General features: G+C 37.8%; 2 protein-coding genes across 5 annotated transcripts in view; both read right to left on the reverse strand.

Moving 5' to 3' along the window:
- Positions 1-321: 321 nt before the first annotated feature.
- On the reverse strand, positions 322-10863 carry LOC103045580 (homeobox protein TGIF2). The gene is made up of 3 exons (XM_007253302.4): positions 10540-10863; positions 6168-6430; positions 322-4889 (listed from the first exon to the last, which is right to left on the reverse strand). The coding sequence occupies exons 1-3, from the start codon at positions 10556-10558 to the stop codon at positions 3945-3947; spliced, it is 1227 nt and encodes a 408-aa protein (XP_007253364.1). The 5' UTR covers positions 10559-10863; the 3' UTR covers positions 322-3944.
- A 4344-nt stretch (positions 10864-15207) lies between these two features.
- Positions 15208-23002, reverse strand: part of dlgap4b (discs, large (Drosophila) homolog-associated protein 4b) — a 194114-nt gene continuing 186319 nt past the window's right edge. For all 4 annotated transcript variants that reach the window (XM_022675702.2, XM_022675700.2, XM_022675704.2 and 1 more), the window contains one exon: positions 15208-21787. In XM_022675702.2, coding sequence (XP_022531423.1) covers positions 21569-21787 — 219 coding nt within the window. In that variant the 3' untranslated portion in view covers positions 15208-21568. The remainder of the gene's footprint in view (positions 21788-23002) is intronic.

Below are 23002 nucleotides of genomic sequence, written 5' to 3' on the forward strand. Positions count from 1 at the left end.
ACCAACAATTCAAGAAGAGAGGAAGAAAAGCAGCACCACGAAAATTGGACAGGAAACAAAGATGTTTTAAAAATTAGACGAGAGAGAAAAAAAGAAAAAAGTTTCTCTCTTCAGTGTAATATGATGTTCAGGCATATTAACAAAAAGCCTTCTTAGACTGTTTCATAGGTGTGGCCAACAGACTAGTGAGAAGGAGTCTTCATAGGACAGTCCTAAGGAGAGGACCTGTCTGTCCTTGATTGCAGCACACTTTGGAGCACAGCTAGAGAGACTGTTTAGGTGCATTGCTTTAGCCATATTAAAATCATACTGACACAGTCATTTTTATATGAAAATTTGAGTTTTATTTCTCTGAAATGTTTGTACAAAAGGAAGGGAAAAACAATCACACATCACAAGTTTAAGGCAGATATTGCACAGACTAGTCCAATTTCTAGAAAAGCTTGGAAGATTCCCTTGTTCTCAGGTAAGGCACAAATGCCAAGTTCACTGTCCATTCTTATTTACTTAATACATGTACATGAAACATAGCAAACAGATTATTCACATCCATCTTAAAATGTATTTGGTCATATAGAAGGAGACAGTGAAGGATTTCTTAAAAAAAAAAAAAAAAAAAAAGGAACGCTACACATCTCATATATAGTAAAAATGAGAACTATGACAAAGACAAATTCTGACCCAGTAGATATTTACATGCGTTATACAACGGCATCTACAAGACCCATTCTCAGCTAAATAGATACAGTATCTAGAATATTAACATCAGTTGTTTTACTGACGTGAAAAAATAAAGTATCTTTTAAAAATATACGTATACATCCAGTACCCATCATTGTTCCAGTAAGCCAGCAACTAACGGAATACTCACAGTGGTTTCTGAAGCGGTGGTACAGTGGGTTCATTATGTAGTAAAAACGAGGATTAACACAAGAACGTGTCCCCAAGAAAAAAAAAGAAAAAAAAAAAGGTTTGCATCCAAAGAGCCAAAAGCTGGGCTTCTGAGTCAAACATTAGTCCAATGTGTGTAACTAGTCTCAAATAATAAAACACACCCCTTTTCACCCACTGTTCACAACTCAGTGGCCCAACACTGTACGAGAGGAGAGGACCAAATGATGCTTTTACTTAACCCAACCTGAGAGACAAACTCAACGCAGACAGTAACAGAATGACACCTATTGAACGTAACAGTACTGTAGGAATGCTCAGACATCAAAGACAGAACTGATAAAGACCAGCTTACACATTATGAAAAAAAAACATAAGATTAGGAGAGTTCAATTACACATCAGCATTTTCATGATTAGAGCACAGTACTGTAACTTAGCTTAGTTTAAGGAGCTAAAAAGGCAGAAAACAAGACAATGGCACCACTGTAAGTAAACTAACAGGTAATATGCATTAAATATTCATGATTAGACAGGCACAGACTGACAAAAAAAAAAATCAGGACAAACTATGATATCTTCAATAAACAGCCTACATGACAACAGTTTCATGGAAACTATGACCATAGAAAGACATGTGGCCACTAAAAGGGCTGGGGTAACACTGATAAAATCAGCAAGGAAAGGAGGAAAAGGGGAAGATATGAAACACTGTTCCAACTGAGTCCGTGTCCCTTACAATCCTCTAAAAAGCCAAGTAAATAAAATGCCTGAAAATTAACATCCATTCGCACACAAGCTGAAATAAGAAAATCAGACAATACAGGTATAGGGACCTTGCTGGTGAAATAATATATCAATATTTACACCGATCAGCCATACTAGTAACACCATCTCCCTGTTTCTACACTTCTGACACCGAGGTGTTTAAAAACTACAACAGCATTGCTGTGTCTGACTCACTCGTACCAGTGCAACAAACACTAACACAACACAACCATGTCCATGCCATTGCTGTGCTGAGAATAGAATACAGAATGACTCATCCCACAAAGAATACCTGCTCTGTGGTGGTCCTGACCATTGAAAAACAGGGTAAAAGGAGGAACGAAAAGGTCAGTTTCTCTGCATACTGCAGTGGACTGTAGTCAGTTAATGTTATGGCTGGTCGGTGCTCTTTAAGATGCTGTTATACACACACCCACACCTCACTTCTTTATCCAATGCACAAACAAATTCATGGCATATTACATGCTTAAGTTGAGGCTTGGTTCCTCTAATGCCCATCTGATTTATTCCCAGTATTCTCCCACAAACATCAACACACCTTAATGCTGGGCTCATGTGCTATAAAACCGTTGTGTGACTGTTGAGGTGTCTAAACTCCATTAGAACAATGTGAACATTGGAACTGTTCGATTCTAAGCTCTGGATTGAGCTGTCCAAGACAGTTCTAATATGTTCCCTCGCATTTATTTTTGTGGAGCATTCTCTTCCACTCTCATTGCCTTATTTGGCTTGTCAGCTTTTATTTCGGGTGTTTGTGTTTGTTGGAGAATCCTGGATCAGTGTGAAATCGCCATAGAACACTAATTATAACACTCCAACAACCCAGTCAAAGTGTGATGAGGATAGGCAAAAAACCACAGCTCTTGAGAAATTAATGATTACTCCAATGCTGTCTGTCTGGAGCAGGTCACTGCAGAGGCACAGGCAGGCTGAGCTATGTGCTCTGCAGTGCAATCAATTCCCCCCCCCCGTCTGTCTCCTCTTTCCCATCTTTTGATCTCACCCCACACACACACACAGACAGACAGACGGACTTGCACACATAAAGGAGCGGGTATTTGGAACAATTTCAAGAAAGAAAAAAAAAAAAGAAAAAAAACTTTAGCATCCTATTTTGGGAAAGAGCAGCGTTTCTGTTTAAATTTTGGAGAAGTACTGAAAACATCGAAAGAGACAGAAATAAAGTGCAGAATGTATGAGTGACCATAATTAAACACATAAGAGAGAAAAGAGTTTGGGAAAAGGCGATTTTTGGAAGTAGTGGTTTCATTTGCAGTGGTTTCAGGCAACTGGAACGAGGTATAGAATAAACGTTGAGGCTACAATATGGGAGGAGGTTTTAGGATGCACATTAAAACAGACACCTCAAAAAACAGGTGCTTAGTCTTTCTCGAACAGATGCTGAGATTTAAACTATCAGCAACCTGCAACACAGCATGCTGGTTCTCTAGAAGCATTCACAAGTCACACAAACATAGCTAGCCATGCTACATAAGAGTCTACTGATCTAACCCTAGGACAGGACATTGGTGCATACAGGCAAACGCAGTCTAACTACAGTTCTTAAGTACAGAAGAACTTTCACAAATTTCTAAGGCAAATACTGAGCAAGGCCACTTATTTATCTCCCAAATGTCAGTCCTGAAAGCAAATCTACCATATAGAAAGTGTCTTGTCAGCAGTGAGATACGGTGATGTGATATGAAGATGTAGAAAACATGGATTTAAAGATCAATATCTTGTACCTCTTTGCTGGTGTTTATGAAAGTCCTTGATTACTTGGTAGTGAGGAACTCTGAAAAGGCCTGGTTTACAATCTTCCTTCTAAATGAAAGTGAAAACTGGTTTTCAAATGCCGTACTGCTGTTGTGCAGAAATGACAGATAGATTCTAAATACATATGATGTAGTGAAAACAATGTAAAAGTCATTTTAAAAGTTTTCTGCTTTAAAAACATCCTTTCTGTCAGTATAAGGAGATCTTGGTGCCCAGTCTACAATCAGGATATCTGACACATAGGCAAGACATTCGGTTTCCAGCTGGTCATCTAGCAACTGGCTGAGCACATCCATGACAACCGTAGATTGTTAGAGCAACAGGAGTCAACAGTGACATCACGTGGCGGTTTTCTCCTGTGTCAATAGGGACCTGGACATCCTCAGAAAAATGAGAATCCACAACAGAGGAGTGGCATTTACTTTACTGTTGAAAGGGAATGTAGTTGTTATTAGTCTTTTTTGCCCCTTATAACTTAGTAATTTCACCTCAGTTGACAGTTTCCCTGACTGCACGGAGTGTGTGTTGTGAGCTCCAGGTGTGCGTGACACTGCTTGGGGTCGGACTGGCTGGTCGGACTGGGCCGTGGACCACGCTCCACACACCGTTTGTCTGGAAACTCACAGCTCCAGGGACCCTCTGGGGCACCAGTGGCAAGTTAACAATGGATCCTCCAGCAGGGGGAGCTACAGCTGAGGCCTTTAACACTGGCACAGACACCGGGAGAACAGCCTTCTCCTCTAGGCTCAGAGCAGAGTCCGACTGGTTGCTGGGGACAGGAACTAAGCTTTTGCTGCTCCTTTCTGGCTCTACATCTCGGTTCTGAGCTTCTGATCCAGAAAGAGCAGTAGTTGGGGTTACTGACTGCGGTTGCTGTTGCTCCTTCTGTCTCTGACTTTCCTGCTCGGCTGCTCTTTGCAACGCCGCGTCCACCAACAGCTTCAGGTCACTGAAATCATGGGGGCAGAGCTCTGGTGGGGTAGGGGGTGGCGTGTTAAACAGTACACCTGTAGGACTCGTCGTACCCAGGCTTGAGCTGCCAGAGGAGGAGACTGGAATTGTAGTGAAGCTGGGGTTAGGGGAGGAAGCTAAACCTTCTCGTTTTATCAAGCCCTGAGTGTCCATCTGCATGAGAGCCATAACTCCATCTCGACTTGCTGCACTGGATCCCACCAGGCAGCCAGCACCTGCTAAAATGGCTGTTGCTGTATTACCAAGCATGCTCAGGTCAAGCATTGGGGCGGGCCGGATGACAGAGGGGCGAGGTGCAGATACAGAAAGTGGAGTAGAGTGGTCTGGAGAGGAAGATTCAGTAGGTCGACTGTCCATTTTTCCAGCACGGCGTGAAATAGTGAACTGAGTTGGGTCTTTCCCATCTTTTCTGAGCAGGTCAGGAAGCAACCGTCGCCTGGCATTGATGAACCAGTTGCAGATCTGAGAAGAGAACATGCGTATTAAAATATTGTGGTGACATTGAAAGAGGTATGAGGCAGGTAAAAATCAATAAATAAAAATTGTTGATAAACAGTCACAAAAAAATAAAACTCAGAAAATGAAATGGCACTGAATAGATAATTAATTATATTAAATTTTTAAACTAATCTGATGATTGCCACACAGTGTTTAGGCAATGCTTGGTGCCTGCAATAATACTATTGGCTTTTCTTAATTTTGCACATTATATCTCATCTCACAAATCCAGGTGAATATGGGCCCATTTTCCTCAAAAATAAAATAAGAAAAAAGACATATGCAGACTTACACACAGAATATTTAGTTTCCTAACTTTCCCAGCAAATAAACATACTCAAGGTGATAAACTTCCCCTTAAATCTTTCAGTATTAATGCATTTTAGTTTAAACTCTAACCACATTCCTTTCCACTGAAGGCTCTGTAATGAGATCACTTTCATTAAAGTGAAAAAGAAACATGCAACAGCATGAAAGTCCAGAGGGAAACTCGGAATACGATCACAGACTTTGCACAGCTTGCTACTACTGACCGACAACTTAACAACTTATTTAACTATCTACCAAAAATTAGCAGCAACTACATTTACACCTGTGCAACAGGTATATTAAACTCTAGTGAAAGTCATGAAAGGCATCTCAATTTTAGTCTGGCTTTAAATTATGATTTTCCCCAGAGTATCCTCTGGTGTGAGCTATTTATTTTTGTTATTCTTACCCAGTTTTAGGTGTGTTACACTGGAAAGATCTTGTAGAGGGGCTCTGATGATGGAATGGTGACTAACAATGATGAAATATTTTGTTATGCGTAGGGTTTTCACACATTTCAATATTGGTTAGGACTTAATATTGGGTTAATTTAAGTAGCCTACAGATAAATGACAGCTCCTGGCTATAAAAAAAGTCATTAAAATAACTGTTTAGAAAGGGTCTGTATGCACCCTCTATTGGCCAGACTGTGCACTGCATGCTTTCAAACAGCTGGCTCTAATGGAGATTGGAGGGAAATATGCAAAGCCACAGAGCAAAGGCCTCGCTGCCTGCATTCCTTCACACTGACAACACTGCAGCTCCTGGCTCTTAGTCAAGGACAGAACAGGGCTGAGATTACACACCCTGTGTGTCCAAGCCATTCAGTCTTATTTTGGCTAAAGCAGACTTGACAGGGTGGAAGAAAATAATGAATATTAGACTACTGAGAGAGACTATAATAAGATCAAATGGAAAGATTTTAAAGCTCACCTGTGAGATAGACAGATTCGTCTGCCCTGATAGGCTGAGCTTCTCCTGTTCAGAGGGATAGGCATTGAGGCGATGCTCATACAACCAACTCCTTAGAATCTGAACAGACTCCTTAGGTAGGTTCCCTCGACGGCGGCGTTTGGCAGAGCCCCCTGCTCCTCCTGCACTGGTGGAAAGATTGAGCGGGTAACCATCGTCCTCGCAGGGGTCACTGTCCGACATGGCGGAAAACTCGGTCTCTCCACCATGCTCCTCTTCAAAGACTGAGGAAACCAAGGCAACAGGGGATTTTATTGGTCTCAAATAAAAACACATGGGATAGAATGTGCAGAAGAATGTGCGTCAAACCAGCTTGAAGAAACATGAATAGACCAGGTTTTCCTGCATCTCATACAGATCTAGCATGCATTTAGTTTATTGAGCCATGCTAACAAAATTCGGGATTTGATACATGTCTAGACACAATGCCTTCAGCCAGATATTTTGCACTTTTCTGTGGATGGTGGTACTTAGGGATGCACTTTGATGAGGGAAATAAAAAAAATTGGCACTGGGAAGAATTACCTTTATTCCAGTACAGTATACAGTGCTTGGCTCACCCTAGTTTATTGCAAGTGTAACTCACAACAAACAATGTAGTTCATTTCAAAAGACAGGCAATCACCATCAACCCACAATTCCACATATCAGTTCATCTCATGTTATTTAACATGCTTCATAGGATATAGTGAAGTTGTACAGCTTTAAATATCGTGCCATTTTAGGTCTTTCAATCACATGAACTCCACTGAATAAACAAAGATCTGCTGAGTTTTTCCATTTTAGAATTTCGTAAGTATAGCTTTAGACAATTCATGACCAGTCTTAACTTTCCAAGTTCCTATTTCTTTTAGTCACACTGTAAGGAAATCTAGATAAGGAAGTTAAAAGCTTGCATGTCTGATGAGGACATTTCCATGTAAAATGTCATAATTAAAACCAGCTGGAAGTACTGTTAACAATAACTCAGTGACTGAAAACAGTGCATAATAACTTGGATGTAATAATATTTAGGATATAAAACCCCACATTTAAAGCTGGTACAGCATGTGAAAAGACATTAGAAACATTCTTACCAGGGAAGAGTGCATGCATCTCAAGAGCTAACATAATGATTAGCCAAGTTGAGGCAGAGAAAATAAGGGGTGGGAGTTAATCTATCTACCCTTTAATTTCCTCCCCTTCATCTCCTATGCTTCCTCTGATTTCATTCAACTCAAAATCTGGGAAGTATCCTGGACCATTTAATGCTTTTAGGTTAACCTCAGATGCAAATTACTAAATATCTAGGTATATTTAAGGAACATCTACAAATACATAGAGCTGATACAAATGCATAAATGCATGTTAAGTTTAAACATGCATGATGCTGTCCAAGACAACAAATGAAGGTTATATTTTTTAGTAAATAAATGAAAACAAATTGTGTCTAAGTAACCATGTCTACTTTTCTACATTTATATATGTGCATGCACAGCTCTGGAAAAGTAGACCATTAGAAATTACAGGTTCTTTGATTTTACCAAATTGAAAACCTCTGGAATATGATCAAAGGGGAGGATGGATGATCACAAGTCATCAAACCAGGCTGAACTGCTTGAAATTTTTTTTTTAGCCAAAAGCAGTGTGTAAGACTGGTGGAAGAGAACATGCCAAGATGCATGAAAACAGTGATTAAAAACCAAGGTTATTCCACCAAATATTGATTTCTAAAATCTTAAACTTTATTAATATGAACTTGTTTTCTTTGCATCATTTGAATTCTGAACGTTCTGCATTTGTTATCTCTCATTTTCTAAATGGCAATATTTTAATTTAGAACTAGTTTAGAACTAGTTTATAGGATAAAACAATGTTCATTTTACTCAAACATATACCTATAAAAAGCAAAATCAGAGAAACTGAAGGGCTCTCACAAAACATTGTTTGTTGCCTCAGGACAACAGGCAACAACACCACGCCATAAAGGGGTTAATCAAATTAATTCGAGTAACCTCCCAGCATTACCCCAGCTAACTGTTACACAAGCTCAGAAATCTTTAAATATGACCTAAAACATACTAACTAGCCAACGTGAGATGCTAACTAATACTAAAACGGACTCCAGGCAGTCTGTGAAGCATATGGTAACGCTAGTTAGTTTACTTTGTCGTTAGTTAGCTTTGTCGTTTGAAAGCGTTTTGCTCGCCTGCTGGCGGTTAAATGTCAGAAGACGCCACAGTAGTTTTACTGAACGAACAACTGAAGAGTAACGCGGTGGTGTGGATTATCTTTCCCTCCGCTGCTGTAACCCGAACCCCTCAAGAGCAGTTAGAAATGTGGGAGTTCCTACGTGCTCCTCTAACAAAGGAGATTGTGTGTGCAGTATCCGTCTCCAGCACTGAGGGCTTTAGTGCTCGTTTCCATTCACAGAGCTGCCATTTCCCTCCTCCTCCTCCTCCTCATTCTCCTTCCCCTGCCTCCCTCCCTCCGTCCGGACATACAGCTAAACCACAGTCACATCAGGGCCACCACGGCACACATGCTGAGCTCCAGCTCTCACTGACTAGCTAAATCCAGTAAACTGAGCGTCCAAACCCGGCCAGGGTCTGCAGTGAAGGAACATTGCTATGTTTTGTTGATAAAATATGCTTAAACGTGCTAAAAGTTAAGGGAAAAGAGTTGACAGTTGGCTTGTGTGTGTGAGTAAGAATGACTTAAGAAAGACTTACATAGCTAGTTAGGTTAGCGAACTATAAGACAGAATATCTTTTGTTAAAAACAGTTAGTTATGTAAATAAAGATTTTTAAGAGAATCGTGTATTTAGACGATTATCTAACTTACTCTGAAAGCTCACATGTCTTAACTAGTTCCTAATGTGGCTACATTCTGTCACTGAATAACTGGTGCTTTAAAATGTGGATTTAGGACTAACACAGTTAGCCAACAGGTCAACTAATTAAATAAGTAAAGAAACAAGTTTATAAATGCATTGGCTCGTGTAACTTACTTGGATAGTTATCTATTCTGACGTTTAGCTAGGTTAACTAGTTAAGTTAAGTTACCTAAATAGCTCACATTCCAGACTAGTTGTCAGTCACTGAATAAGCTGGTGCTTTAAATGCCGATTTTAGGACTAGGAAAAGCTAGCTAGCTATTTATTTAACTAAGTAAATAAAAAAGTTTTCATTAATGTCTATATTTAGACGATGAACTTACATGTCTTGACTAGTTTCTACTGTGGTTACACTGTCACTGAATGACTGGTGCTTTAAAGTGTGGATTAGGACAGTTAGCTAGCTTGAAAGTTCGCTGATTAAATGAGTAAGTTAACTTAACTGTTAAATAAAAAGTTTGAGATTTTTCATTCACTCATGTACTTGGACGATGATCTACTCTGAAAGTTAAGCTTAGCTAATTAAGTATCTAGGTTAGCTCACATTTCTGACTTGTTCTTAAACTAGGTTTGGATCGAACTTAAGCTGTGCTTACATCGTCGCTGAATAACTGTTGCTTTAAAATGTGGATTTAGGACTAGCACCGTTAACTAGCTAGCTAACTTAACTATGAACTGTGCAAAAACAAAGCCTTACATAATAATAAAAAAGCCCACTGTTTGCAAAGGCCAAACTTTTTTCCTTACATTCACTGAACCCAATGAAGGCAAACCATCACTGCTCAAACGCACAGCTCGCGTTTTTCCTTCAAACATCGTGTGAACATCAGCCAACTGGAATTCCCCCTGAGCTCACTCAGACTGTGCTAGCTAGCCTAGCTGCTGCCTAGTATCAGAAACTGGCGTCCAAAACAATCAGCGTGGCTGTGTTTTCACAAATCAGACACAACAACAGCAGCAGCATGCATGCATCAAATTAGCCGCATTATGCTACAGGACTTAACAAAGGGCAGCAGGGGAGCACTGTTTTTGGTCAGACCGTTCACACAGAGGGGAATTCAGATTAAAAAAAGATTCCGCTAGTTAATCATAACGTTAGCTAACTACAATCCTCATGAACATAGCCTGCATAACACAAAAGGAGGCAAGCATCCAGTCGCGCTTTCCTCCTCACTTAAACATGCACACACAACTGTCCTCTCCGACAGCGCCAGATGGACACCATGCCCCACGCTCGCCTCTAGCTAGGTTAAGTAGCTAGCTAAGCTAAGTGGCTACCGCTAGCTAGCGTTAGCTAACTGCCCGTGCGAATTCAAACACCAAACACACGCTGCATTTGCTCCCAACAAAAAGCCACATTCCTGTTAAAACCAACAGTCCCACACACACACTTCGTCTGCATCCAGCACAGAGAAAGACACGGCGAAATAAATAAAACTTCTCACTTCAATATTTACCTCTTTTAACAGATTTCATTCTTTGTTGGATGTTTTAAAACCCCGCAGCTTTCGAAGTTCCTTGGCGAAGAAATGCGTGCTACCGACCAAACGGTGACAACGGGATCCCTTTTCCTTTTTTCGCCAAGACGCCAAGGTGTTGTAGCTCTCTCCTTTTTCTTTCTAAACTCTCTACAGCCTTTTCAAATAGAAGATCAAACCCAGCTCCAGCGCCGTTTAACGCGTCCGTCTCATTTTCCTGCGCAAACGGCCAAACGCATCAAATCTTGTTGACAAATCTGTCCCGCTTTACCTGCAGTACAAACGACGCCAACTCTCAGTCTGCCAGTGACAGCAGCGGCCCTAAGTCCCGCCTCCCCGCGGACACCCAGCCAATCACAGCGCAGAACCGCCGCTCGGCCACAGCGCGATGTCATCACTGTTTAATGAGTGACAGCCGAGTTCAGGCGATTCATTCAAAACTAAATTACATTTTCTAACATTATCTAAACATCTGCCTGACCTTACTCTGCAAGAGATTAATCTAATAGACAAGTAACAAAATACATTCAACAAACATTTCACTCAAAATATCTATAAAATCTGTAAAATATCTCCAAGATGTAAATTTCACTGGAATGCCCCTATTAATAATATACACTGGGGTACAACATGATTAATTCCTAAATCAAATTCAAAGAAATACACTTTAAGATTCTCCATAACATCTACCCTTGCACTTCTCCAATAAATAAATACTGTGATGTAAGCAATATTTGTGGTAATTGTGATAAAAAAAGAAACGCGGCCCATCTATTTTAATGTGGTCTCTAACTTTTGGAAAGAATTTGACATAATTTGCTACTTTGAATCAAAAACTAATCTCCTAAAACTGCTTTTTTTTCTTACTGTAAATTGTTTTGATCATAAAGAATTTTTTTTTGATACACCTAAATTAAGTTGTTCTTAGCTGAAGTAGAATAGTTCTAAACCATCTTTAGAGTTGTTAATAACCAAAAAATACAAATACAATTTCTAAAATGCTATGATAGAATTGGTAACAAATGGAAGCTTTCTGACAGGAAAATTAAAAGTAAAAATTACTATTCTGATTTATTAACAATTTATAGCATGTTTTCATGTGGAGAAAAAAAAAACTCTTTTTTTAAGTTCCTGTGGATAGTTTTATTGAAAACAGTTTTTAAAAAAATACACAACAAATGAAAAAAAAAGGTTTCACAGTTTTAGTTTAGTACATTAAATCAAAATATGCTTTTAAATAGACAAACATACAATGCCAGTCAAAAACACACATCTTCTAATTCAATGTGTTTTTTCTTTCTTTTTATGATTTTTTTCTATTGTAAATTTAATATTGAAGACATTAAAGCTCTATATGAACACCTGTAGAATTATTTAGAATTACTTGTAGAATAACTTTTAAGTTGTGCAAGAACATTGTCATTAAGTGCACTATGCATTATTGCAAAAATAGTTGGCAGCAGTAGTAACATATTAATTAAATAAAAACAAATTAGTAATTTCCATAATCAAAAGTAGTAGGTGTAGACTTTATATTTATTCATTAATATTAAACAAACTACTACGTGAACCTTTTAAAAACAGTAACATAATATAACAGTACATACCTTTGTAAGAAGATTCAAATGTAGGTAATTCTCGATAGGAACAGAAACATGCATGAAAATGATACTTCACTATTGATCTGGCCATCCGTAATAGAAATATGGACTGTACCTAAACTTGGTATTGATTATGTAGGCTAATATGAGCTGCTTTGACTGGACTGAATCAGTCCACCCTTTATTTACTTTCTTGTATGATGTGCAACATTGCTCACACTTTCTGTTGTATGTGTATTTTACTAAAAGTCAATGAGGGTTCAGGGACATGTCTCTTAAGACAGGCTTAGATCTTTTGTAGGCCCATCATGACATTTATGACATTTAAATTGCTTCCTGCTGAGTAGGTATAGAATGTGACAAAAAGGAAACTGAGATAATTTACGAAATGTATGTCCACATCAGTACAGATTTGTGACAGAATACCATTTTGATAAGCTAAAGCTTTACGGTATCTGGATATTTAATGAACTGTTCACCAACTAGTCTACACAGTTTTCCTTAAAGTAAATATTGTTAATCAGACAAGACTTGAAAAGCTTCTTTTTGTGTGATACATACCTTTATTTTATTCACTTTCTAGCTCCAGTTTGTGCACACCTAAATAAGCAAGCAATAAATACCAAATCTATCATGTATTACTGACTACACTGTATAAAATGTGAGCTGATTGAGGGACTTTTAGTTTTTTTTTCATTTGAAAATGTGAAGGAACCCCTTAAGAAACTTTATATTTATATAACTTTGAACACTATTTACTAGGAAAAGGGGAAATGATGTACATTACATTTGCTGATTTGCATTTCCTTTAACTGCCTGGTGGCTGCTTACAGTTAAGTGTAGGGTGTAAGAAAATAAGCTACTGTAAACATCTGCAGTTCAATTGAAGGGCCTGGTGTGTGTTTAGAGCACCCTTCACTCTTCAGGCCGCTCAGCCATCCTGGCTTTTGTTCTGCTAAGCAGAGGCTTTCGCATGTATGCATTCAACCTGAGCGCAACAGTGACGGGAGGAAAAACAATTCACACCTCTTTGGTTAACTTAACTCCATTTTATTGTATTTCTTACTAAAACAAAGACCCTGACATACACAGCCTAAAATTCATATAGCATTAGAGATATTGAACAAATCCTAGTCAGTAAAATATGTGCTTGTCTCATAAAATATTGATTATCCATCATTATAGTAATAATTATCTCTTTTTTTGCTACAAACTCTTGCATTAAGAGTATAGGTTTAATCTTGACCACCCAATCCCCCCCACCCCCTGGTAGTATAACCGAATGGATTTCAAAGCAAAACATAGCCAGAGAAAGACAGAATACAGAGAAGAGCATGACTAGCTCATTTTTGCATGTTAGGCTGATGAAGATCAAGGAGAAGAGCAGACTCATGTCCCAGAGCAGGGTCACGTATCTGGGTTTCTGTTAACCCAGCGTGTGGTGGGGGGTTGGGGTTGGCTGTCTCTTGGATGTAGCCTACCAATATTAGCATTGTGCCGTGTGCCAGTCACTTAAGAGGTATATAAAACAAGTCGGCAGAACCCAAGCAGCGTGAAACAGAGAAGAAACCGCACGTCCCCCTGAAGTGTGTCTCAAACTGATATCATTTCCAAAATATTTAGTGTCCTGTTATTCCACGTCTGGGGGTTTCAGATGTACAAAATGCTCACAGGAGAGAAACAGATTCCCAGCTGTTTTCCAGAGCTTTTAAACACACACTCTGTTGTCATAGAAGACGTTGGGGCGTTTTGGCCCATTTGTGGTCCTAAAGGAAGCCCACAAATATGATCAAGATCACACAGACCGGCAGAGTAAAATACAGTCAGAGAACAATGTGTAAAAAGCAGGATGATAGCACGATGTAAGAACTTGATATGATAAATGAGAAAGAAAATGTGAACATTTAAATAAAATTGAACAAGCAACACATTCAATGAAAAAAAAAGCAAAAAAAAAAAACGAAACAATTTTTTTATCAGTTGTAAAATATAAGAGCAAAAATGGAAATGAATCGCACCCATCTGGCCTGAATACTGATCTGGAAGAAGCGTCACAATCAAGAGGGGAATCTGAGGGTTGGAATGTATCACTATCTGCAGTGTAACTGACACTAATGGATTCAAAGCCTTGAGGAGATTTGACTTCATGACTCTTTGAAGGAAGGACAGATCTACAGATGCGCAATGATATCGGAGCCATATCTAATATTAAGATGTAATCTGTGTTGAAAACTGATACTCTTCACATCTATCTACACCAATATTCTGTGCCAATTTTGTTCATCATACTGAATTTACCACAAATATACTGGAAAATGTTTGTTATTTTTTCTTTTACCATTTACAGAAGGTTTTATAGAGAACTGAGTATATAGAGTATATATGTTAGAAGAGTACTGAAAGAAGGTTCTTTGGCTTATAACAGTAGTGGATACCCTTTTGGTGCTACTATTTAGTTTAATCAAAACATAAATTGTTCAGTAAATGTAGCTTGCTAATTATAATTCCTATGTTTTTGCCCAAAAAATAAAGTGTAACTAGAAAAACAAACCAATTTTGGTCTAAATTTGATATTTGTACCCTTTGCAGTATCTGCCAAGTCAATGTTCTACATAACCCAAAATACGAGTGTGTAATACAAACAATTAGTAATTTGTATGCTGATTACATGAAATGTGCCCGGTAGAAAAGGGATCAAAAATAAAGAAATAAATGAAAAACCTCAATTATGTACTCTAAAATGGGTCTTTGACTCATAAAATAACAAGAAAGTGTAAAGAATTTATTGTCACTGCCCAATACAAAAAAATGGGAACTTTACAGAAAAAAACAAAACAAAAAAATGAATATATATTTTTGGAAGACAATTTAAAATAAGAGTTTATTCCAGGGATTTAAGACTATTTCTATTGGTCTATTAATTCAGATTTTTTTTACACAATGCACATTAACAATGAGCATCAACAGGGTTAAACTGTTGAGAAAATGGACAACAATTGACATGTTTTTCCAATGGAGATCATTGATAAAAAAACCCTTTTAATGGTCTTTAAAATAAATAAATACATTTGGTTGTCCATTATAGCAAAGGACCATTCGTCCTCACAGATATACACAGCATTTAAATTATTCTTTATGAGTTTTATGACTTTTTTTTAGTTCTATAACAAAACACTTAGTTTAAAAGAACTAAAAAAAAAAACTCTGGAAATATCCTATTTCTTTTAGAATTGTGCACATGAAAATAATATTGAATTTGCATTAACATATTCCCAAATCAGTGTTTCCTTCCTCACTATTGTCACTAATAACCTCCCTTTCTCTCTGAGTCTAATTCCCTTCACCTCTACAGCTGCCATTCTCATAAAATGATTATAATTCCACTTACATGCTCAGACACAGCTGATGTGCTTTAACTGGTGATGAAACCAGGGTTATCTGGCACTCGCTGGTGTTTACACTTCACTTATCAGCAGCATCAAAGAGAAACCACTGCCATTCTAACTATATCCGGCCTAATCTCTAAGAAGCCTTTTTAGAATACGAATCCAAGCAGCTTATACAGAAATTGTGGGCTAATTAGACACTTTGCTCTGGAAAAGTGAAGGCGACTGCATACAGTTCATTCAGTGTTTTGTTGCAGTCATGTCAAAAATCAAAGTTTGCCTCTTGTTTTTTTTATGTGTATGTTATTTGGAGTCAAATACAGCTATGAAAAAAATACGAGACTTAAAATTCCTTAAATATATATAATCAAGAGGAGGATGGATGATCACAAGCCATCAAACCAATCTGAACTGCTTGAATTTTTGCACCAGTAGTGGCATAAAGTTATCCAAAAGCAGTGTGCAAGACTGGTGGAGGAGAACATGCCAAGATGCATGAAAACTGTGATTAAAAACCAGGGTTATTCCACCAAATATTGATTTCTGAAAACTTTATGAATATTATTTGCAAAGCTCTGCATCTTTGTTCTCTGTAGTTTATAGAATAAAACAACAATGTTCATTTTATTCAAATATATACCTATAAATAGCAAAATCAGAGAAACTGATTCAGAAACCGAAGTGGTCTCTTTATTATTTTTTTCAGAGCTGTATATTTATAGTGAACATATCATGATGAATGGGCCATTAGAATTGCTCCATAATTATTTGAGAAAGTTTGTCCCACTCTTATGAAATTACAATTCTGAAAACACAAGATTATGTCATGACAATAGGGCGATATGGAGATATAATGTGAATACTGATTGACTGCTATTGAAAACCATTTAATACAAGATGTAAGCAAAATGGTAACATTGTAATGTTGTGGCTGCTGCATGGGTTACCATGTGAATGCAGTTTGTATTCATAAAAAAACTGTTTTGCTTAAATTAAGTCAGATAAATATTTAAGGAATTAAGAAAATTAAAGGAGCAGCATTCCAACTTTTATTATATCACCATCAAAAACTTCATCATCCAGTGCAGTTTACTCAGAGAAAGTCAGAGAAACACTTAAAGATTAAGCCCATTTAGAATGCTGTGCATTTCAAGACTAGGTCTAATCCCTTTCTGGGTAACTGACCCAAAATATTTTATTCATGGTGTTATAAATAAATTTGGTTACCTTAACATAATACTTTGTTAAGGTTAAAAAATATATCATATCATATCATATTATGTTGTGTATCGGCATTTCTTTGAAACATATAAAGACATTACGTTTTTAGTCACAACACCCAGCCCTGCATAACAGCAGTGATTACTAATGATGACTAAAGTCAAGAACAGCTCAATCCTCCATATCCAACAGCCATTACTCCCATTACAAAACACCAGTTCTTACTGGTGAGAAGTAGAACTGACAGGAGTGGGTCTGCTGGGACTCGCCAGACATTCCCTCTAAAACCCTGAGGAGGGATAAGCAGCAGGCTATCAGCACACAAAGCCACAGGCGTCAATGACCCACCCCCACGCCAAATGGACAGAGGATGGACAGAGGCAGAGCACAGAGGAGATCCCATTCACACCATTATTGCAGACAGCAAAGGGAGCTATCACTGACCTGGCTAACACATAACACTGCAGACAATAGGACCCAATCACCCAGCCAATTCACCCTTCACATGGAGTGTGGGTGGGGGTGTTCATGTTTTCTTCAAGTGGAGGGAAGGGTCAACCGAGGAGAGAACTTCTACTGTTCACAAATCAGCACTGCTGTAAAAATGATCCAATTCAATTCAGAACTGGATTATGGCCTCACTGTGTAAACAGTCTGTATAGAAACTGTTCCTCTGGATGACCAGATGAAGGCTCCATGTTCTTTATGTTTTGTGCCATTGTTGAAAAATCGTATTTTATTGTGCCATCTTAAAATCTTATTCTATAATTTTCAGTTTATCAATAGATGTATTCCAGATTTAGTTCTAGAGTTTCAAAAAGCCAATAATCTTCCAACACAAAATAATACCCCCATCTTCATTCCACAGAGGCCTGAAAGTCATCCGATACAGTGAATGCTTGGCATGACATTCGTAAAGCACGTCTCGCTGTGTGTTGACAAGCCTGAAGCCATTTCGTTATGAAGGTGTTATCTCCTTCCTGCTGCCCATGAAACCAAATGAACTCACATCACCCCTGAGAAAAACACAAGGCTTTCTTTTACCTAAACACAGCCAGACTTTGAACTCATAAATGAGGAGGCCCACTGTTTTGTTGACAAAATCTCAATTGGTCAGAAAAGTCCATAAGTATTTGGACAGTGATATATCTCCTAGTTGTGCTTCTGCATACTGTCATAGTATATATATTTTTATAAGCTTAAAAATAACCTGCTTTGCCTGGATTATGCAGTATCTGTCCTCATTTTCTGCTTATTTCTAACAATATTTCTGTCTTTCCGCCCTTTAGTTTTATCTTTAGTAAGTGAGGTCAGATTGCTTTTGTGGTATTTTTGGGGTCATTACTCATCTGTACTGTGTATAGACTTGTCACAATAATTTATGTCATCAACATATCCTTCAATATAATGCATATGACCTCAATCATTTTGCTAACAACAAAATTGTCCATTATGTCAGTTTATGTCTGAATATTCTTGATATTCTTTGCAGCTTTTGGCTGAATATCAAGTTCCAATAGCAACCACAAATGCTGTAGCTCACATACCTTATGCCTCAACATTTCCTCCACCGTGTTTGACAGATGTTGATGAATTTGGCTTAATTTTTTTCCCCCCTTATCCATATTCAGTTAAAAAAAATCTTTTATTTATTTATTTATTTTCAATCAGTGTAATCTGTTCTTTCCTGTATGAAGTTTTACCACAAGCTCACCTCATCTTTAAGTAATGATTTTATTTTTAAACTCATGGTTCATACCTTGGTTGTAGGAGTTAAGAATGATACTCCCTATGTCCTCTGCTGTTTCTGACTTTTCTTTTTTTATTTATTTTAAACTGTGGAGAAATCCATTATGTTGCTGTGTAGGTAACTTTTTTTCTTCTTTTTCTTCTAAAACCCTTTTCGGCAAAATTCTTCAATGCACCTTAAGCGGTTCCTCTACAGTTCCTGTACAAATTAAACGACTGAAAGGAACATTTACTTTAAACAGTGCAAGTTTTTTTCTTTTTTTTCTTTAATGGTCTTTCAAAGCATTTCGAGGCCTTTTGGTGTGTTCAACCTAATAATGTCCTGCAGCAACACGTCTTTGAAACACATAATGAAAGTTCTCAATAATGGCTACCAAATGTAAATTCAACACTTAAAATCAACACCAAGGCACACCCAGCCATGGTGCTGTTTATTGTAAACAGTCCCATTACTTTTGAGCTTGTGAAAATATAGAGATGATGTACCAAACAAATGGTTGAAGATCATGACTAAAATTTAAAATCCAATGAGAACAGAAGCAGAATTACATGACTGTCCAAATACTTAAGAGATATAACTGTATACTTCTGATTAAGCAGTAGAGATGAGAGAACTAATTGTCAAATCATTACATTAATTTGACAATAGTATTAATGGTGCTGAATGATTAAATTAATATTATGATGTAAGAATTGGGGCACTTCATTTAATTTAATAAAAAAAAATATATATTGCATCAGAGTCATTTTTGCTCCACAATTCCTAAAACGGTGCTCATCAGGTTTCCTGTACTGTATTTGCACTGTATTTCCTCAACAACTAAATAACAGCTTGTGATTGCAACCAAAAATGCACAGAAGTCTGCAAGATGACAAAAGTTTTTTTTTAACATCTTGGTATTTTTACTGTAAATGAGTAATTGCATTTTTAGCTAAAACACATGGAGAAAAAGAAAAAAAAGGAAAGAAAAAAAACTGATGTCTACTGACTGCAGTGCCAAAATATACCACAGAGATGCGCTATTTCTACTCATCTACTACTCGTCTACATTGACTGTTTGTTGGTCCTGAGTTTTGATCTTGCTGTAAAACAGGAAAGAGAACTGTTACTGTGTTAATAGTGGGAGAAAATTAGGATTTTAATGGCTGAAAAATCCCACAGGAGCTCCAAAACTCATCAGAATCATCAGTGAAAGAAAATGAAAATCAGCAGACGAGAACTGTTGCTGCGTTGGTATTATTGGGAGAAATGAACATTATAATGGTTGAAAAAACCCACAACCCATTCAGACTGGCCTGAAAAAACGTTACTGAAGTGTAACTTGAGTCCTACAGAGAAAATCACGTAGTGGTTTACAGATAACTGAGAAGTCTCACTTCACACTCCCTCTCCACAGGACACCAACCTGATAGTGGTTTTTAGTCTGTGGTCAGTCCACAGCAGCAGCAGCAGCAGTGAGCAGTAAAGGGTGAGCTACAGGTAGAAAAAAGTATCTGGACCTGAGTCTTAAATGTAGTTGTGCTAACCAGGGCTACAGACTGTGTGCACGTCTCTGAATTCACACTCCAATAAATCAGACTTAAGACCATGGAGTTGACACATTCAATTTGATACTTAATAGAATAACATTGGGATTTATCATCAATAAGCAGAAGTGACACACTTTCACTGACAGCAATGCATGTTTTTGGTATTTATGCAATGGTGATTTTGTTATAGGTTATCCTCCTGGCATGTTTTATTGTCTTGCTACTGGTGATCTATTACCCTGTGTTCACACTTGCAGGCGATAAGTCGCTCACGTTGCCCCAAGTTTGTTTCTTGTGGGTCTGTTCGAAGCTGCTTGCATTACTATGTGTGGGTTTGCATCGGCGTCACCTATTAGCATGCTGGCTAATCTAGCAAGCTTTCTATTGAGCAACCAACCCACCAGACACCAATAATATAATAATAAAGAAAAGGATGAGAAGCTGGAGTCCTATGTGTCTTTGATTGGTCAGAAAATGTAAAACTTTGTGTCAATGCATCACAATGTATAATTGCATAAAACTGAGAAAATCTCAATTTTTTCTCGATCTCAATCACATACTCCCATAGGAAATGAGTGGTAGCTTGTCACTCTGTTATCCTCTAGTGTAAACCCAGAGTTAGTCAACTCTTAGTCTCCTGAATGCAGGGCATCTAATTCCCATCAAAATGTGAATTTCTACAGATTTGATTATTTTCCTAATGTTTTAATAGGGAATATTAGACACACTTTCTTTGTAAGCGTGTGTGTATATATGTGCGCAAGTGCACGGTAACACAGCACATAAATGTCACAACAGCAGGATGTGATAAAAAAAAAAGAGCACTACAGGCTTTTGCTCATCCTCTTGTCTTCACTTTTATCCTGGGGTTAGATGAGGACAGATGGAGCGTCTATAGCTCTATCAAGCATGGAAATGGAACAAAGAAAGAATGAAACAAAGAAAAGAAATGCAGAAAAGGGAAGACAAATATTTCAGAGAGGACAGAAACCATCAAGAATCCTCTGAGCAACTGTGTGTAAGCGTGTGTGTTCTACGCAAACTACAGATTAGATTGTTTTTACTGGGTGGGGCAGTGGGGGGGAAATAAGTAAATAAGTAATGAAAAAAATAAGTGTGACTATTTAAGCCCACATATTAGAAGATCTCTTATCCAAGATATTAGAACATTTAAAACAGTCTGATATAGAATTTAGGTGATATCGTTATCAATAACAATTATAACAATTGCAATAATAATAATAATAATAATAATAATAATAATAATAATGTACTAACAATAAAGTCTGTGTGAGGTTTTCCTTGGCAGTCTCTGAAAAGAGCTTTTCATGTGTCTTGTCCGTAATTTCCACTCTTTCTCTCGTCTCTCCTTTCATGATTATACGTTGCCACCTGATAAAGCAGCATTTTATGCTGGAGCAGATTTGTTCCTCACGCTTTCAGATCTTCTCTCTCTGCCTTTCCTGTAGACGCCTCTGCCTGCTCCAGGTGTTCAACCTGCTCATCTCCTCTTCTTCTCTGTCACAGCCGTGTCTGTGCTTCAGGGACGTAGATCTCGATGCTGTCTGCGCTCTCCGTCGCTGAATTCTGCTTGACAGACTGGGCTCTCTTGGCCGCCATCAGCCTCTTGCGAGCTTCCTGCCTCTGTTTATCCGCCGCCTCTCCGCTCTTCTCTCGTCCCAGGACTGGCTTACCCTTGCCAGGCTTCTTTGGCACAGGAGGAGCCTGCTTCTGGTTCTCCTGGAGGCCCCAGATTCACAGCAAAAGAAGAATATACAATACATAAAGAGATGGACTGTATGTAGTTGTCTGAATGTGTTCAGCAGTTTGAATCACTATTTTCAATATTTAACAAACTTAGATGTAGATACATGAAGATAAATAAATAAAATATAAAGATATAAAGATAAATATATAAAATGATGGCAATATGAGGCTTGTGGGTCTTGTGGACTACAACAGATATTAAGCCCTGTCCTGGATTACAATTTACAGTTTAAATATTGATTTTCCATAGAAATGAAGCTTTATTCTAGCACTAGGCTTAATTCTCCCAACAGCATATCAGCAGTACCACATCGACCCCTGATGCCAGAAGCTGCAGTTAGACACGAAAGCCTCTGAAAATGATCCATCACCAAATACATTCTATAACGTAATCTATAATGTTTTGTAGGGATGTGACGAGATCTCACGGCACAAGATCTCGCGAGATTAAAATGTGACAATATTTTTCGTCAAGCTTAAACCTGTCTCGCGGGGAAAAAAAAAAAAAACAGTAGGTGAGCTCCGCGGTACAGTTAAAAAGCTCTGTGCGACAGTGCTCTTACTGTCCCAAAGGTTCACAGCCCACAAATACCCATATGTAAATAACTATGCATTGTTAAAACTCCTAAAAAGAGATTTAGGAGACAAAAAACACAAACCATAGGCTTAATATGACGGGTTGTGGTTTGCACTTATTGTTTGCACTATATAAGACCTATAAGTTTTTTTATTTTTTATTCTTATTTCTATTTCTTGTAGAATCAATGTGTGAGAGAAACCAGTCTGTTAAGTTTGCATTATATGATTTTGTCAAATAAAACTCGTCTCGTCTCGTGATATTAGTGTCTCGTCACACCCCTAATGTTTTGCTAGTACCACCTGATCCAAGGGTGGTTATTTCCACTATATTAGGTAAGTGGTCATAATATTCTGATATGACTGATATGTACAGTGCATTTATTGCTGAACAAATCTACTACAATTACCAATATGATATTTTAATGATGATTAATATTTATAATAAATATATACTGTCTGTGTGCTTATATGTATATCATCGCTGTTCAACGAAAAACAAGTATCTCCAAAACAGCACCTTTACAGGAAAGAGAAAAAACCTTTTTATCTTTCAATGGAAGTTAATTTAAAAAGAGTTCATTTGGAGATGCTTGTTTTTCACTGGACATA

The sequence above is a fragment of the Astyanax mexicanus genome, chromosome 5 (assembly GCF_023375975.1).
Source record: "Astyanax mexicanus isolate ESR-SI-001 chromosome 5, AstMex3_surface, whole genome shotgun sequence".
Lineage (NCBI taxonomy): Eukaryota > Metazoa > Chordata > Actinopteri > Characiformes > Acestrorhamphidae > Astyanax > Astyanax mexicanus.

What these genes read in the sequence shown, in the direction of transcription:
- LOC103045580 (XM_007253302.4), bottom strand. An exon ending in CGAATCTGTCTATCTCACAG is followed by an intron (nt 4,890 to 6,167) that starts GTGAGCTTTAAA and finishes TTCTCTTCTCAG; the next exon opens with ATCTGCAACTGGTTCATCAA.